Here is a 16298-nt window from a genome sequence, read left to right as displayed (position 1 = left end):
CAACTTGAACAATTCATTTGCGTAATATCCACCGTTTATGGTGGAACCCTTCTTTAGATAATCTATCATGATTACACCCTCAGAGTCCCACCATATAATTCCACTGCATACTTTGACTTTTTGTCTTTATAGGTCGAAGTGATGAACCCAGTAACAATATGACCAAAGAAAGCACGTGGATCTCTGTTGACTATGAATCTGTATGACCTTTTTGTTCTTTAGTCAACATTCTGAGCACCCAACGGACAGACATCTTGTTTATGTACTTATGTTCGTTCCAATGACGTTTTGCTAATATCCTGTGCATTATCTAAAATGTCTAACAGTTAATCGCCCGTCCTGTATTATTATGTCATTTATTGATGGTCATTTCACATGGGTGACCAGACCGTGGTTATTCCTCAGTGCTGATCCCACCCCTTGTAAATTCAGAACAATTGTTTGACTGTACTATACGAAGGACCAGTGTCAAGTAATGTTTGTATATCAGGTCATCATGAATTTGCTTTGGCGTAAACTTTTTCAAATGTTTGATGGCTATTATATATATATATATTCATGCTTTGCATGTAAAGCACGCATGCTAAGCTGATATACTTTGAACATTTCTGAACAGCGAGAGAGAAATGGGGTTTAACGTCCACTCGACATTTCGGGGCTAACATATGGTCCAATTTTATTCCAATAATTCGCTAACGCGTAGGGGTCTTTAACAGTGGGATGAAACCCACGGGATTGGACAAGCTATCCTACTCCTTGTCACGTACAAGCGGGGAATCGAAACCACACCACTCGACCTTATGATCACACGCGCACGCCCCCCCCCCCCCATTTCAGAACGAGAACGACAACATTCTTACTGATTGCTGTCTGTGATAAATACACTTGCCTCAGACCCCGCAATTATATACAGCGTATATGTTCGACATACACATAATATTTACTAAGGTAAAACAGTTTTTATTATCATTTCAACAAAGACATGTATACAATAAATAGGAATAAGTTAATTGGAATTGATTATATATAATTAATTAGATATAAATACATTAATGTTTATCAATGGACGAAAGCTGCTTAATCGGCTTTCGAACTTTCGAAACATCAAGGAAACTGCGTTTATATTTATAATCAAAGTCAACCGAGCACACGATTTTACCACCATATGATTAAACCAATGGACAGATCGTCGTAGCCAAATCGCCTGAAAAAATAAGTTGATAAAGTATTAAACATCCATCTTGATTAATCCGGTACGTCTTTACTCGTTAAAGTCAAACATGAAACTTTACTTGTTAAAGTCTAAATCTGGATGAATCTGTTATGTGTCCATTGCGAAAATTCGGCGGTTTGACTGTAAAGCCATTGTAGTATGACAGGCACAGATACCCATAAAAATGATTAAATATAACCTCTTATAATAAAAAATAAATACTTGAGAAGACTAATATATAGCAAACTGATCCCCCGGAATCACAGCACCCCTACATGTACATATATCACCACTCACTGAACTTCAATAGAACAATTCGTATCTGTTGGCAGAATGTGGGAATTAGACAACAGATCGATCAAAATGCTAGTACATGTATTTAATTTGTATACTGAAGTTGCCTACCTTAAGAAAATCTTACAGATGTGATTCTTGATACTGAGCTTGAGCGAGTCTGTGAGACCGAACTCCTGCTTTTGGCGCGAAGTTTATTGGAGACACTTTCGGCTGCATCAGCTCTCTCTTCAGCATCTTCCAATTCACTTTGGATTTTACGGAATTTAGCTAAGTTAATAGCAGCAATTTCCTCCTGAAAATTCAAACGCAGACAAATTTAAACCAACCATTTGTGTTCTAATTTCGATATTATGAAAGTAGGGAAAAAAACATAAGGCCGTTGTATAGTAGCATGCAGAATAGGACACAAAATATTGTTACTTGTGTTTAAATGCCTTAACACTGTGGCCCCGCCCTATTTGAATACTATAAACCCACAAGAAATCGGTGATCTCTACTGACACGTCATTATTAAAACAGCGCTCTTATAATTCATATGTACAAGCACCATTGTTATGGAATCAATTACCAATTCAAATTCCCAATGTCACCGTTATTACTACTTTTCAAACTAAACTAAAAACATACTTATTTTAAAAAGGCTTTTACCAAGTGACACTTTTTATATAGATTAACCAGATCTATTTTAATTTCTAATTACATATAATTCTATCTAAATAACAGTTTTTATTTATATGTTATCAACTATTTCCTTTGTTATCTCGGTATTTTATGTACATGTAATATTGTTATCTCGTTATCTTATGTACATGTAATATTGTCTCACTCTATTCCTTTGTGAAGCGCCATGGAGCGCAATGGAGCACATGTATGTAGCAGTTGTGCGCTTTTGAAATGTGTTATAATAATAATAATAATTGATAGTAACCAAATACGTACCACTTCTTCAATTTGCTTCTTGTAAGTTTTTGTCTTATCCTGCAGTTTTTCAACCAATGCTTGTTGATGTTCCTGGATTCTCTTGTCTTCATCTGATTGGAAGAGAAGCTCCTTGAGACGTCGATCAGCTTTTCTCATATTCTTTTCAGTTTCGCCATGACGTTGTTGTTCAGTTTCCAGCTCAGATTGGAGTTCTCTTACTTTTTGTTCAAGTTTCTGCACAAGTCTCTTCCCTCCCTTCAAGCCCTGAGCTTCAGCTTCGTCAATTCGTATCTGGAGATCTTTGGTGGTACATTCTAAGTTCTTTCGGATCTTTTCTATCTGCATACTGTGCTCCTGTTCGCTTCGTAATTCCTCTGTTAAACGTGCAGCGTCACATACGGCCTTTTTGCATCGATCATCACAAGCACGAAGCTCTGAATGCATATCATGTAAATCAGACTGCATGGTGGCGACATCACATTCCAACTTTCTCTTTTGACCATTAAAAGAGTTCATCTGAGCAGTCATCTCACTCACGCGGATATTAGCATCCATGATTTCACTGTCAGCTGTTTTTCTAGCTCTTTCAGCCTAAAGAATTCAAGTAGAAAATATTAAGTATTAAATTATAGGTAAGTCTTACCAATCAATATAATTTCAATAAAGAAACAAAGCAACTATTTTTAAATGGGTACCTGTTCCAGGGCTGTTCTGAGTTCCTCGACTTCACCACTGATAACATTACATCGTCGTTCAGCCATACTGTAGGACTCACGTGCTTCATCTCTCTGTCGCTTTTCATCCTCGCATCGAGATTCGATTTCCTGCAAACGTCAAAAAAGTATATAGTATATAGCTAAGATTGCAAACGCCAAATAAGCAACTGGCTATTAATGTAACAGCCAAGTTGCAGGGATGAATGGTACTTACGGTTATTTGCAATTGATATCTTTTAATAGTCTTCTCAATGTCTACTCGGCTTCGGTTGGCACCATCCAGGGCGATTTCCAGTCCATTGATATCATGTTCCAATTGCTTCTTGATTTTCATGGCTTCAATTTTACCCTTTGTTTCAGCCTCTAGGGATGCTTGCATAGATTCAATAACTCGTTGGTGGTTTCGTCTGTAAAACAATACACGCAAATGAATAAATACTGAATAAATATATTGAGTGGTGTATGGACTTTTCTGTCATCTAAGCTGATGATATAATTTACCTGGTATTTTCAAACTCTTCTTCCTTCTCATTGACACGCCTCTCGATTTCTTGCCTGACCTGAGAGATTTCCAGTTGGGCTCTCATAACTTTAGCTTCTTCTTGTTCAAGGGTAGTTTCGGCTTCTTCCAAAGCAGCTTGAAGTTCCTCCTTCTCCATTTCAATTCGTCTTCTAGCTTTCTCGACATCGTGGACATTTCTTCCTCCTTCACTTAGTTGATCAGTCAATTCACGGATTTCATCTTTGTTGAATAAATTTGAATATGATCAGATATAGAACTTTGTGCATGCATATATGGCGAATGTGTTTTATCATTTAGTTATTTAAATCATCTTGATATGCTTAATCGAAAGGAATCGATTACACAAAAATCTTAATATTTTGACACAATGCTGCCTTTGCCAATACACAAACCTCGATTTTAGAAATTTATTTATACATTACAACTGAAAAACTCACCAGCTAAGTTTTTATTTTCCCGTCTCAAGGCTTCGACACGATCCAAAGTTTCAACATCTTTGGCCTTTGTTCGGAATAGCTCGGCAGACAGTCCGCGGCATTCTTTCTGTGAGTTCTCCAGCTCATATTGTATATCAGTGAATTTTGACTGCCATTCAGACGTAGTTTTATCGAAACTACGTTGTTTCTTCTCCAGTATATTGGCACTGGTGTTGGCCTGGAAATAATCAAATTGCATAATATTAAAGATTTTGCGTATATTGTTTTTTTTTAAACAACAAAGAAAATCTGTGAATGATATAAAAAGGGAACTGCACAATATTAAATTTCTATTATCATTAACTTACTCTCTCGACTTCAATCATAAGATCTTCCATCTCAGTCTGCATTCTGTATTTGGTTTTCTCTAAGTTATTGATCTTAATATTGGCAGCATCAACATTTTGTTCAGCATCAGCAAGTTTACATTGAAGCTTACGTCTGTAAAAAATAAAATATTATACATTGTATAATAAGATTAAATAACAGGGGAAGAAGAAAACACAGAAATATAGTCAAACAGAACTACAAGAAATATCCCAAATTTCCTAAAAGATTGGGTCATGAATTGAACGGATATTTGGTAATAATCTATTTCAAACCTGGATTCTTCCAGTTCTTCACTTCGAGCAATTCCCTCACTTTCGTATTTAGATCTCCATTGCTGGGCCTCTGTAGTGGCTTTAGACAACAATCTCTGGATGTTACTCTTAATATCCTGTTCTTCTTCAAACTGATCACGGATAGACTCGTAATCTGATGTAAGGTTACGGATTTCACTCTGCAGTTTCTGACGAATTCTAATTTCATCTTCAAGCGATCGCTTACTTTCTTCAAACTGAGACTGGATGCTGGTCTTCTCCTTACTGATTTGACTAAATCGATGTTCAGTCTCCTCAAGTTGTCGAGTGATTTCAGTAATTTCTTGCTGGAATTTAGTCTTGCTGAATTGGAGTTCGGTGATAGTTCTGGTTCCTTCTTCAATTTTGGCATTAAATTCAGATATCTGTGATTCTACCTGTTTCGTCATCTTTTCGGACATGCCCTGAAAGTTTTGTTGTATGGTGAGAATTAATGCGTTAAAAAATCTGACGAACTCAATTAAATTTATAAATTGTGTCGTCATAATGAATAGATAATTTTGTTGCAACTACAGATGTACATTTCAAAATAAAATATTCTGACCTTATTCTTGCTTGAATGTTGAAGTTGGGCAGATAAATCATCGATCTCGGACTTCAAATGTTGTCTTTCCTTTTCAACTCTAAAATATAAATTGTATTTAATAGTAACCCATATTATTAGAAACTTTGCGTAGTAACTGGATTAAATTACTAGAATTATTAAATGACATAATTTCGTTATATAGAAGATACTCACTTGCTCTTAACCTTCTGTAGTTGCTCGACCTGGTCAGATAATTCATTAACAGCATCTTGTTGTTTCTTTCTGAGACTAGCAATCTGGGTATCATGTTGTAACTGACTCTCTTCAAGATCTCTTCTAAGTTTCAATAATTCCTGTTCACGTTTCTTGTTGATTTCAATCTGAGCAGAAGTGGCACCACCGGCTTCATCCAGTCGGTCGCTGATATCTTCAATCTCGTGGGCCAATTCATTTCGCTGTTTCTCAACCTATCCATCAAAATGACAGAAATCCAAATTATAAACTATTCCATAGACTACTGTGTTTTGTTCGAGTTAAAAATTTTAGTTTTTTAAAAATTGGATGCAAATGAATTGATATAGAATTCTATTTTTGACAACATCCGATGATTTGAAAATGAGTTATGTTGTATCTTACGCCTCAATTAGAATATAATAATACGATTTATTCTGAAAAGTTTAATGCTTTGATGGGATCTTACCTTTGACCTTGCTTGCTTTTCGGCAGCAAGTTCTTCTTCAAGTTCCTCAATCGTGAGCTAGAATAAAAATACATCATGTTGGTTTATAGTTTTCTAAAACTGTGACGATATTATACATATGTACTATGATTGTATTTACTCGAATAAATAATTGATGTGGCACTCTACAAAATATGTTAATGATTTGACTTTTGGTTATTCCCATTACCTGAAGTTCTTTGATTTTCTTCTGAAGTTGACTGACAGTTGTCTGCTCATCTTCAACTCTTGAGTGAAGAGAATTGATTTCAACATCCTTCTTTCTCATGCCTTCTTCCAATTCTCTTTTGATTCTTTCTAATTCTTCAACACATTCTTGATTCATTTTCAAATCCTGTTCTAACTTTCTTTTTACTTTATCTACGTCTCCTCGAACCTTCTTTTCACGTTCTAGATTATTCTCCAACTGAAAGCGGAAACAAAAATATACCAAAAGTTGTTCGATGATAGTCATATTTGAAATTGTCCTGATTTGTAACTGAAATTGGAAACAACACATAGAAAACATTCGACGATAGTCACATGGGAATAGTGGTCCGTTGCTGAAATTAAAACATAGAAAGAATATATCGGACAACATTAATAAATGGCTGTATTAATATATAGAATATAAAGCATATTATTTATCAAGTGTAAAACAAAGAAAATTACCTCATCAAGAGTTTGTTCAAGTTTAGTCTTCAGCTTACTAAAATGGTTGACTTTATCTTCTTCAGCTTGTAGACTTTCAGTCAATTTCTTGTTAGCTTCATCCATATTTTTCTTATCTTTATTGAGTTTACCGATCATTTCATCTTGTTGAGCAATTTCATCATTCAGAGTTTTAATCTGGTTATCTTTGGTTATTTTTTCTTGTTCAGATTTAGCCAAAGAGGTTTCGAGATCGCCAATATCATTTTGTAGATCATCATTGGCCTTTTCAAGTTCTTTCGTTTTATTTTGAAGACCACCAACAGCATTTTCCTCGTCCAGAATGCGATCTTCAAATTCTTTAATTTGAGTTTCAAAGTCAATCTTTTGAAGGATAAGCTTTTCTATTTTCTCCTGGCAGTCAGAAACGTTATCTTGTTCAGCTTGGAGTTGAATGAACATATCGTTTTTCTGTTGTAATAAAACTGTATTCTGTTCTTCAAGCTCCTTTTTAACCTTCTCTGTTTTCTCCAGTTCTATTTTAGTTTTTTCAAACATTTCTTCTTTCTGCTTTATCTCGTCTTCAGCTCTGGCAACATTCAAAAGAGGCTTGACTTTGGTGTACATCTTCCACCAGAGCCAATTGCGCATGCCCAGCCATTTTCGGATATTTCTTTGGATGACCGAGAGACCAACTCTGTTAAAAGACCAAACCATAATTATTAATTCTAATAAAAGTCGAACGACATCTTGAATATTAAAGAGAAATTAAGGGTATGTAATTCCATTCACAAATTCAAATATACGTTTTAATTATTGATATTCGTTATTAGTGTATAAAATGATATACGATAGTTGGTACTGTCAACTAAGGATTTTAAAACATAGATTTGGCAATGTCCTACTGTAGATATATTCGGTATAGTGGTACTGTAGATTTTAGATGATATTTCTTACTATCTTGCTATGTAGCTTTAAAAGATTTACCTTCTATCACAGAGTTTCTTGTAAGATTTCTTTACAAGATAACCTCGAATGTGAGCTTGGAACATGGAAATTATACTACTCAATCGTTCATCACGAAGATCTTCAAGATATCCCAAAACACCAGCCTTGAAGAAAACTTTAGTAGAACCCAATTTATATTCATTAGTGTCCAATTCCAATGCCTGGAGAATCTTCGTGGCAACAGTCTTGCCGTCAACGAATCCATCAGGTATAGCATTGGGAGCCAAGATAGAGTATCTTTGTTTAAATTCGGAGTGGATGATTCTGTTTGGAAATCCCTTTCGGCAAATACGGATACCTTCCAGTACACCATTACACTGGAGCTGGTGAAGTACCAAATGGGGATCAACCTCGCCTGGCTGTTTGAATTCATTGGGAATAAGACATCGCACGAAATGGGGATGTGTTGTATACAAACTCTTCATCAGTTTGTTCAAAGATTCCTGAAATATATTTTAAATTAAACTTTAAAGGGAAAATTATGGTAGAGACATAAAATTGCAAATCGAAAAGTATCATTACAGTTATGTGAGATTAACAGATTAACAAGATTATATATTCGCCTATTGGAAGAAGAATTGAAGTAAAAATATTACTCTGTGAGTAGCAGAAATTGTCTGGAAAGCAGAACTCTTCTTCTTTTTGGTAGCACCTCCAGCTGCTGCTCCAGGATCTATAGATGACAAATGTTATTCTTATTACGCATTTTATTATAGTATTATATTATTTGATAAATATTTAGTCACAGTTGCTGTAATTAAACAAACATTATTTAAATAGCATTAAAATGTCTTACCCGCAGGAGCAAACAGAGAAGCTACAAGAGCTTCCTTGGAGTGAACCAAGAGTTCTACGATGGTTTCGTTCAAGGGATCCTTGTTCTTTTCTAACCAGGAAGTAATACTGTATGGTACAGTGCCAGCATAATGATGAAGTTCAAAGTGAGCTTCGCCTTTCACTTTCTTACCAACTGGTTTACCAAAGTTTGGTGATTTGCCCAAATGATTGCTGTATAATTTATCCATGAAAGACTTATCATCGGCTTTTGGGAACATGCATTCTTCCTCTAGGATGGACAAGATACCCATTGGCTGAAAATAATATACATAGGCGTGGTATTTATTTATATACACGACTTTACATTGGATTCGATAGATGAAAGTCTATAATAGGCATCCATGACTTGGATGGAATTTTTTATCAAGTATCACGCAGTGAGAAATGCACTGGTTCGCTAACCAGCGGCTCCGGGGTTAGATCCAGGTGTTGGGCGAGAAAGTTCCTCTGGATTATCCAGTGTAGTTTGGAATTCGATATAAGAGTAGGCCGTGGTGCCACTGCCTGTGCAAAATTTCACCAATATGGTGTACGCCCTTCTTTATTAGCTCAATCGTTGCAGAGAATTGAGACGTTAAACACCATTCATTTTATCTTGACACCCACCTTTTCAATAAGATCAACACAAGCTTGTAAATCCATTCCAAAATCAATGAATTCCCAATCAATGCCTTCCTTTTTGTATTCTTCTTGTTCCAGTACAAACATGTGATGGTTGAAGAACTGTTGTAGACGTTCATTGGTGTAGTTGATACACAACTGTTCAAAGCTGTTGAACTGAAATTAATTTCCAGAATTCTTTTATTGTTGTCTGAATATAAATGGTTTGTTTTAAGATCATTTTTTGGTTTATACCTTAGTAATTTAAACAAGAAAATACAGATTTTACTTACATCGAAGATCTCAAAACCAGCAATATCTAGTACACCAATAAAGAACTGCCTTTTTGCTTTTGTATCCAGAGTTTTGTTGAGTCGAACAACCATCCACTTGAACATACGATCGTAGAGAGATTTAGCCAAGGCACCAACAGAATTAACGACTTGAACCTTGGTTCTACCTTGGGTGACAAATTCTGTGCCGACCTTGATCTTGGGTTTGATCAAACCTTTCATCATATCTCCTGAGTTGATACCCAATAAGAAAGCTACCTTCTCAGCCTCTGAAACGTTTAATTTGATCAAATGTACACAAAAATGTAGATTGGTACTGATAGGGTAGATATTACTTGCTTCAAAACTTTATCCGTGATAACCTTGCTCAGTTTATAAAAAAAAAACTTGCTCAGTACTTTAAAAACGGCAATAAACAGAATAACCAAAAAATTTACCAGCATTGCCATCGGACTCAGCCTGTTCTCCTCGTTGTTTGAATTTCATTTCACCAAAATGGAGAATAGCACCAGTACATTTAAAGACACCATGTTTCTCTTCAGTGGAAAAACCCAAAACATCGAAAGCAACCTATAAATATAAGTAAAGACAACCTATAGATATAAATAAAAGCAACCTATGAATATAAGTAAAGGTAACCTATAAATATAAGTAAAAGCAACCCATAATTATAAGCACAGGGGCGAGAATGTTTAGCGTACTGTTGAGTTTCTGATTGTAAATTTGTTCTAATTTTTTATTTGAAATTACTTTCTATTCATCAGGTAAATTACTTACATCAGTATCTTTCATTTCCTGAACATCATCAATATTATCAACAGTCAGACATCCCTGGTTTATAAATGAGTATAAAGCTGGGTCAGGGTTCACCAATAGTTTCTCTGTTAATAAAAAGATTTAAGATGTTTAAAATCATAAAACATTAATCATGGGTTTCCTTTGATGTAAAGTTTTTTGTTATTTTTGGGTTATCTGGTATTATCCTCACCATTATATTCTGGAATAGCATTAGACAGAAGCTGGTAGAAAATATGATAGTTTCTTTCAGCAGGTTGCTGGAAGGTGACTCGAGATTTCTCCAACAAATCTGTAAATAAAATCATTGAAATGAATTAAATGACTAGATAATCAAATAATTGTTTGAGTTGAGCTTTTAAAACAAAATATAGTCAATTTACATTTACAGGGCGTGATGTTAAATATAATTCTATACTTCTACTTACATTGTTCAATATCAGCACCAGAGATTTTACCTTGAGTACCAAAATGGATACGGATAAATTTACCCTAAAATGAAAGTAAATAACATGTTTCAGTACAAGTAGCGAATGCATTGATTGCGTAGGTAGGGCAAACATACAAAACCTATACTTAATTTTAATATATTTCATTTGTGTATACTTACGAATCTAGAAGAGTTGTTGTTACGGGTTGTCTTGGCGTTACCGTAGGCCTCAAGTACTGGATTACATTGTACAATCTGGTCTTCCAATGTTCCCTAAATTTAACATAGAGTTTTCTATTAAAATAAAGTCAGATATGTAGAATATATGACAAGAGTTGTTTTGGTTGATATTGTCAATTCAACCATACGTTTTTATTCAGAAAAGATCTGATAATTTATAATTACATGAGTTATAATCCAACCGGGAGTTTTTAAAACATATACAAATTGTCTGTTTGACTATTGAAAGAATTAAATTAGATGCAAATTTGATCTATTTAAAATGTCGAAAACATATTACCTTTTTACTGTTATTAGCCTCTTCCTCTTCAGCTGATTTGTGACCCATTGCGGCAACTTGAGCGAAGTACATAATAACTTTCTTTGTATTTTCAGTTTTACCAGCACCAGATTCACCACTGGAATATAAATTTATAACAGTTTTGTGTCGAAATGATAATACGTAATAATTAGGCTAACTAATGTAAAATGATTTATAATGCATATTTTTCACTATTCGGATTTGCTAAAAATCATTAACGGCTAAAAGTCCTTAACGACATTATGTGCAATTTTGTTTTCAAAACGATTGATTTAAAAACTGATCAAACTGGTGAAAGTGTTCCACCTTGCAAGAATCCACTGTAGCAAATAACGGGCATATTAATTTTTACTTACGTAATTAAAACAGATTGGTTTTCACGTTCTTGTACCATAGATTGGTAGGCGTTATCAGCAATAGCAAATAAATGGGGAGGCATTTCCATCTTTCGTTTACCTCTATATTTAGAGATAACACTCATGGTGTAAATAGGTAGACGTCGGTAGGGATTCACAGCTACACAGAACAGACCAGAGTAAGTCTATATTAAAAAGAAATAACAAAGAAGAAATAAAATTCATAACATAACACTATAATACAATTAAATATCTATATTACTATATCAAAATAGAATAGTTCAAAATGGCGTTTTTCGGGGTTGTTGATAAAATGTATTCCAGAAAAACTTTGTTGATTTCAATGTGAAAAACGTATAAGGGATTTCTTGTCGGGAGGGGGGGGGGGGGGGTTGATAATATACATTAATAGAAATAGAACTTACATATATTAGACCGGCCGTATAACGAGATTTAAGATTATGTAAAACTGAAGCCTCGTTCAGGTAGGTCATATTGGCCATATCTTCGATCTTCTCATATTTAGGAGGATTCATCTGTTGAATACTGTCTTTCTTCACAGTTCTTGACTGAAAGGAAACCATATTTTAAGGTGCATTATGTAAGAGCTAAATCTTCCCATTTATTTTGGTTTCAAATGTTATTTAAACTATTATTTAGACATTTATTCACATGGTAAGCCTAAACAGCTCTCTAGTTCATCGGATGGCGGAGATTTAAACGGATTAAAATACGGTCGCCATTTAATGATTTAATTTAAAAATGGTGAATCGATGCTTATTCTCGATTAACAAGTGGCGTTGCTACGATAATAACCAGTCTTTGCCACATATTGTCAAAGGAGCCACGGTGGCTAAGTGGGTAAGACGGTGGCTCTCTAGCCCGGACGTCAAGTGTTCGATACCTGCATTGACCGAGAAAGTTCATCAGGATTTTCCGACGTGGTTTCTCCTTGTCAGTGGTGCAGGGCGGAGGGCCTGACAAGGACAGGTGTCTAATCGTTCAGATGGACGAAAAACCGAGGTTTATACATTGGCGTACACGTAAAAGATCCCTTGGCAGTTGGAATTCGATATAAGAATAGGTCAGTGCCTCTACTCAGGCAAAATTTCCCTCATAGCACACTGTATGGCGCATGCCGTCTTCATTAGCCCAGTTGGAGCAGAACAGTAGGACGATAACCCCCATTTCATTTCACCTGTCAAAACTTCGCTCAGAATATAGTAATTTGAATGAAATTTTCAATATATTCCTTTTGCATGATCTATTTTGGAACTATTATCTTACATAGTGCATCTTATTATAAAGTTATAATTGATCAGTGAGATTTCATTTTTTTATTCGAGTTTCATTTGAGCGATACATATCTACTCATATTTTAAAAATTAAGATTAGTTTTACACGCGGTCATTCAATCAAGATCAAAGTGATTAGAGATTGAAATAAAATGAATACATACTTCATTGGTGGTAGTTATTTTGACTGTGATGTCATCGCCCTTTGAACTGGTGATCTCAGCAGGCAAAAACATGTCCTTTTCATCTGGAACCCAACAAGCTTTTTTACCATCGAAAGCTTGAGTCTGTTCCTTCATCATCTTCTTACGGTCGACAGCCAAATATTGGAAGTCGGGATCATTGGGATCGTAAGAAGACATGATGACGTTTAGATTAGTTATTATTAATCAAAAGGATTAAGATATTATACTGACAACCAACTCACTGAAATAATAATAAAAACAGATTCAGTGTTACTTATGAATTATTAACTATTATATTTGTTGGTTAAATGATAATCCTACTTGAAATTCAAGTTGTAATTATACCAGGTGCGACCGTACAATATCAAAACTGAAGTCCGTCAATCGACGAACATTTGTTCACAGAACAAACATGTGGATCGAACGCTGATTGGCGAAGTCTAAGGGCATTTTCTAAAGAACGTCACACCAAGATTACCAAGTCTATGGAACCAGATTATAATGTCTATGAGACCAGTTCCTGGTTTAAGAATACTACAAAGAATATATATTATTTTTTACAACTAAATCTAATTTCATTGGAAAATGTAGAAAAGTTTTAAACAATCAAAAGTAATTTTGTTATTAAATTAATGGAACGTTCATTCAGACCTGGTAAAGGAAACATACAGTAAAACCGAACGTTAGATTCATTTTCTGTTTTGTAACCCAACAGAACATACGTGTACTTACGCTGGACAAGTCAGTTGTGAAGATACACGATTTCTTCTCGGTATATAAGCGCATCTTCCTGAACATACCCCACTGTGTTATTATTAAACACATCTTCTGATTGGACAAGATAAGATCATGAACCAATCAAGGTGAGTGTAAAGACAGATAAGGCAGCTACTGTATAAGGAGATTGCATGTAGAAGAGTAGATATGTTGTGTAATTATAGATAATAATAGTAATTAGATACAATATAATTATATAGAGAGAAAGATAGCATTAATTGTTACAACACTGTAATTTGTTTAATTTTAAACACATTAGTTAAGACGATACATTGGTTTGTGTTCAATGTGTGGCCACATGTTTGGAAATGATATGTAATGGTATTTAATGCTCTACTTTTCTGCACCGACTCTGCTATTGAAGACCGGCATATGAGGCAAATTTGCCGGACAGCGGCGCTAGTGCTATTGCATACTGATTTTATCTCTAATTTCAGCAGTCATTTGGTCTTTTACGTGGACACCAATTTGTACACGGAACCCCAGTTTTTTGCAACCATCCGAAAGACTAGATCCTGTCGTTGCAAATCTCCCCGTTCTGTAAATTCCGGGTAACTTTCTCTACTAACACCGGGATCGAATCCCGGACCTCCTGGTTAGTGAGCCATCGCCATACGCAAAGAGCCACTGCGACTCCAGTCTAAATGCTTAATTGCACGACCAAAAAGCATCCCCAACGTCCTACAACTGACTGGGCTAATGAAGACATTTATGCGCCATACAGTGTGTTATGAGGGAAGTTTGCCCGGACAGCGGTTCTGCGGCTTACTCTTATATCGAATTCCAACTGCCAAGGGTTGTTTAACGTGCCCGCCAATGTGAACACAGGACCTCGGTTTTTTCGTCCCATCCAAACGACTATACGTTATTCCTTGCTAGACCTTCTTTCCTGCATAATTGATAAGTGGAAGCCACACCGGAAAACCCAGATGATTAACTTTCTCGACAACGCCGAGATCGAACGGGGCTTGAGAAATCTGAGACAAATTATAACTGGTATTATGTTGTTTTGTTCGTTAATTTGTGTGTTTGTTTTTGTTTTACGATAATTATGTAAGTCTAGGGCATTTTTGAAAATTATATTTGATAAAATTTATTACATTATTTTCGTAGGATTTTAAAATTCTTTAAAGCTGATTTTAATTCAGTTTTATGTTATATTTTTTTGTTAGTTTGTGTGTTTGATGTTAATTTTTTTGTTTTGGTTTACAATAATTATGTTAGTCTGGGGTGTTGGTGAAAATTATATTTGATAAAATTGATTGTATATACTTTCGTAGCCCTTTGAAATTATTTAAAACCGATTTTTATCCTGTTTTATGTTGTTTTGTTTGTTAATTTGTGTGTGTGATTTTATTATAATTTGTTTTTCTTTTTTCCTCTTTTTTTTTTGGGGGGGGGGGGGGGGTCTACGATAATTATGTTAGTGTGTTTGATAAAATTAATTACATATATTATCGTAGGACTTTGAACTTATTTAAAACCGATTTTAATTGAGTTTTATGGTGTTTTGTTTGTTAATTGTGTGTTTGTTTTTATTTTATTTATTTATTTTGGTTTATGGGTCTGGAGAAATCTTGAGACATACTTGCTGATTCAGCCGTTACAAATTATAACCTGTTGTTTTGTTTGTTAATTTGTGTGTTTGTTTTTGTTGTTGTTTTTTGTTTCGTTTTGCGGGATAATTATGTTAGTCTAGGGCATTATTGAAAATTATACTTTCATTAAAATTAATTACATATACTTTCGTAGAATTTAAATTATTTACAACCGATTTTAATCCAGTTTTATGTTGTTTTGTTTGTTAATTTATGTGTTTGGTTTTTAGGGTGGGTGGTAGGGAGTTCAGTCTTTTTTTATTTGCCTAGTTTAGATAGCTATGAATTCCAACTACAGTTATCCACAGAAACACAGTAATTAAATTAAATATAGCCGCCCTTATATCCTCTAATGCGTCCACGGCATTCGTATTTAAAACTACAGTCATACATAAAATATTCTTGCTTCCTTGCTTTATAAATCCTCTTCCTTTGTTTACTATTACTAGTGCAGTTAAGGTAGCGCGGGGTTGGGGGAGGGGGGCAAACATTTAAAAGATAGAAAATAACATTTGCTCTTAGCTTCGCTCGGCCATGTATTTTCAGATCAAGCAGCTCTATAAAATCAGAGTAATGAATCAAAAATAACATGGCATCAGTTGTATTTGATAATCGTTGGCTACGTACAATGTTTGTTTTAGGAACTAAAATTCCATCATCCGACCCCACTTGATGGAGTAGAATTTTTATATATCATACTAGTTTGGAGGTTTTATTCATCAGTTGTAAAGATTTTAATTATCAGTTGTAAAGGTTTTATTCATAAATTGTAAAGTGAAAGAAACGATAGTAATTATACAAACAGTTTTCGGTGGGCTCAAAAAGCTGGCTCCAGTGTTGCACATAAATTATTTCATTAACTGTTGAATTGATATTTAGAAATTCCCACAAGAAACTGGTG

At 34.8% G+C, this 16298-nt stretch overlaps 1 protein-coding gene across 1 annotated transcript; it reads right to left on the bottom strand.

Annotated features, from left to right (window-relative positions):
• Positions 1 to 6447: 6447 nt before the first annotated feature.
• Positions 6448 to 13199, bottom strand: LOC130010932 (myosin heavy chain, striated muscle-like). Its single transcript, XM_056099191.1, has 13 exons — positions 13002 to 13199; positions 11968 to 12111; positions 11543 to 11727; positions 11166 to 11283; positions 10826 to 10918; positions 10644 to 10707; positions 10409 to 10507; positions 10198 to 10301; positions 9858 to 9990; positions 9421 to 9689; positions 9128 to 9304; positions 8670 to 8781; positions 6448 to 6458 (listed from the first exon to the last, which is right to left on the bottom strand). The coding sequence occupies exons 1-13, from the start codon at positions 13197 to 13199 to the stop codon at positions 6448 to 6450; spliced, it is 1707 nt and encodes a 568-aa protein (XP_055955166.1).
• Between the last annotated feature and the right edge of the window lie 3099 nt (positions 13200 to 16298).

This window comes from Patella vulgata, chromosome 2 (assembly GCF_932274485.2).
Source record: "Patella vulgata chromosome 2, xgPatVulg1.2, whole genome shotgun sequence".
Classification (NCBI taxonomy): domain Eukaryota; kingdom Metazoa; phylum Mollusca; class Gastropoda; family Patellidae; genus Patella; species Patella vulgata.
This window is presented reverse-complemented; position numbering and strand designations above follow the sequence as displayed.

What these genes read in the sequence shown, in the direction of transcription:
- LOC130010932 (XM_056099191.1), bottom strand. Translation starts at nt 13,199, where the DNA reads ATGTCTTCTTACGATCCCAATGATCCCGACTTCCAATATTTGGCTGTC. An exon ending in AAATAACTACCACCAATGAA is followed by an intron (nt 12,112 to 13,001) that starts GTATGTATTCAT and finishes GTTTCCTTTCAG; the next exon opens with TCAAGAACTGTGAAGAAAGA. An exon ending in TGGTGCTGATATTGAACAAT is followed by an intron (nt 10,508 to 10,643) that starts GTAAGTAGAAGT and finishes TTTTATTTACAG; the next exon opens with ATTTGTTGGAGAAATCTCGA.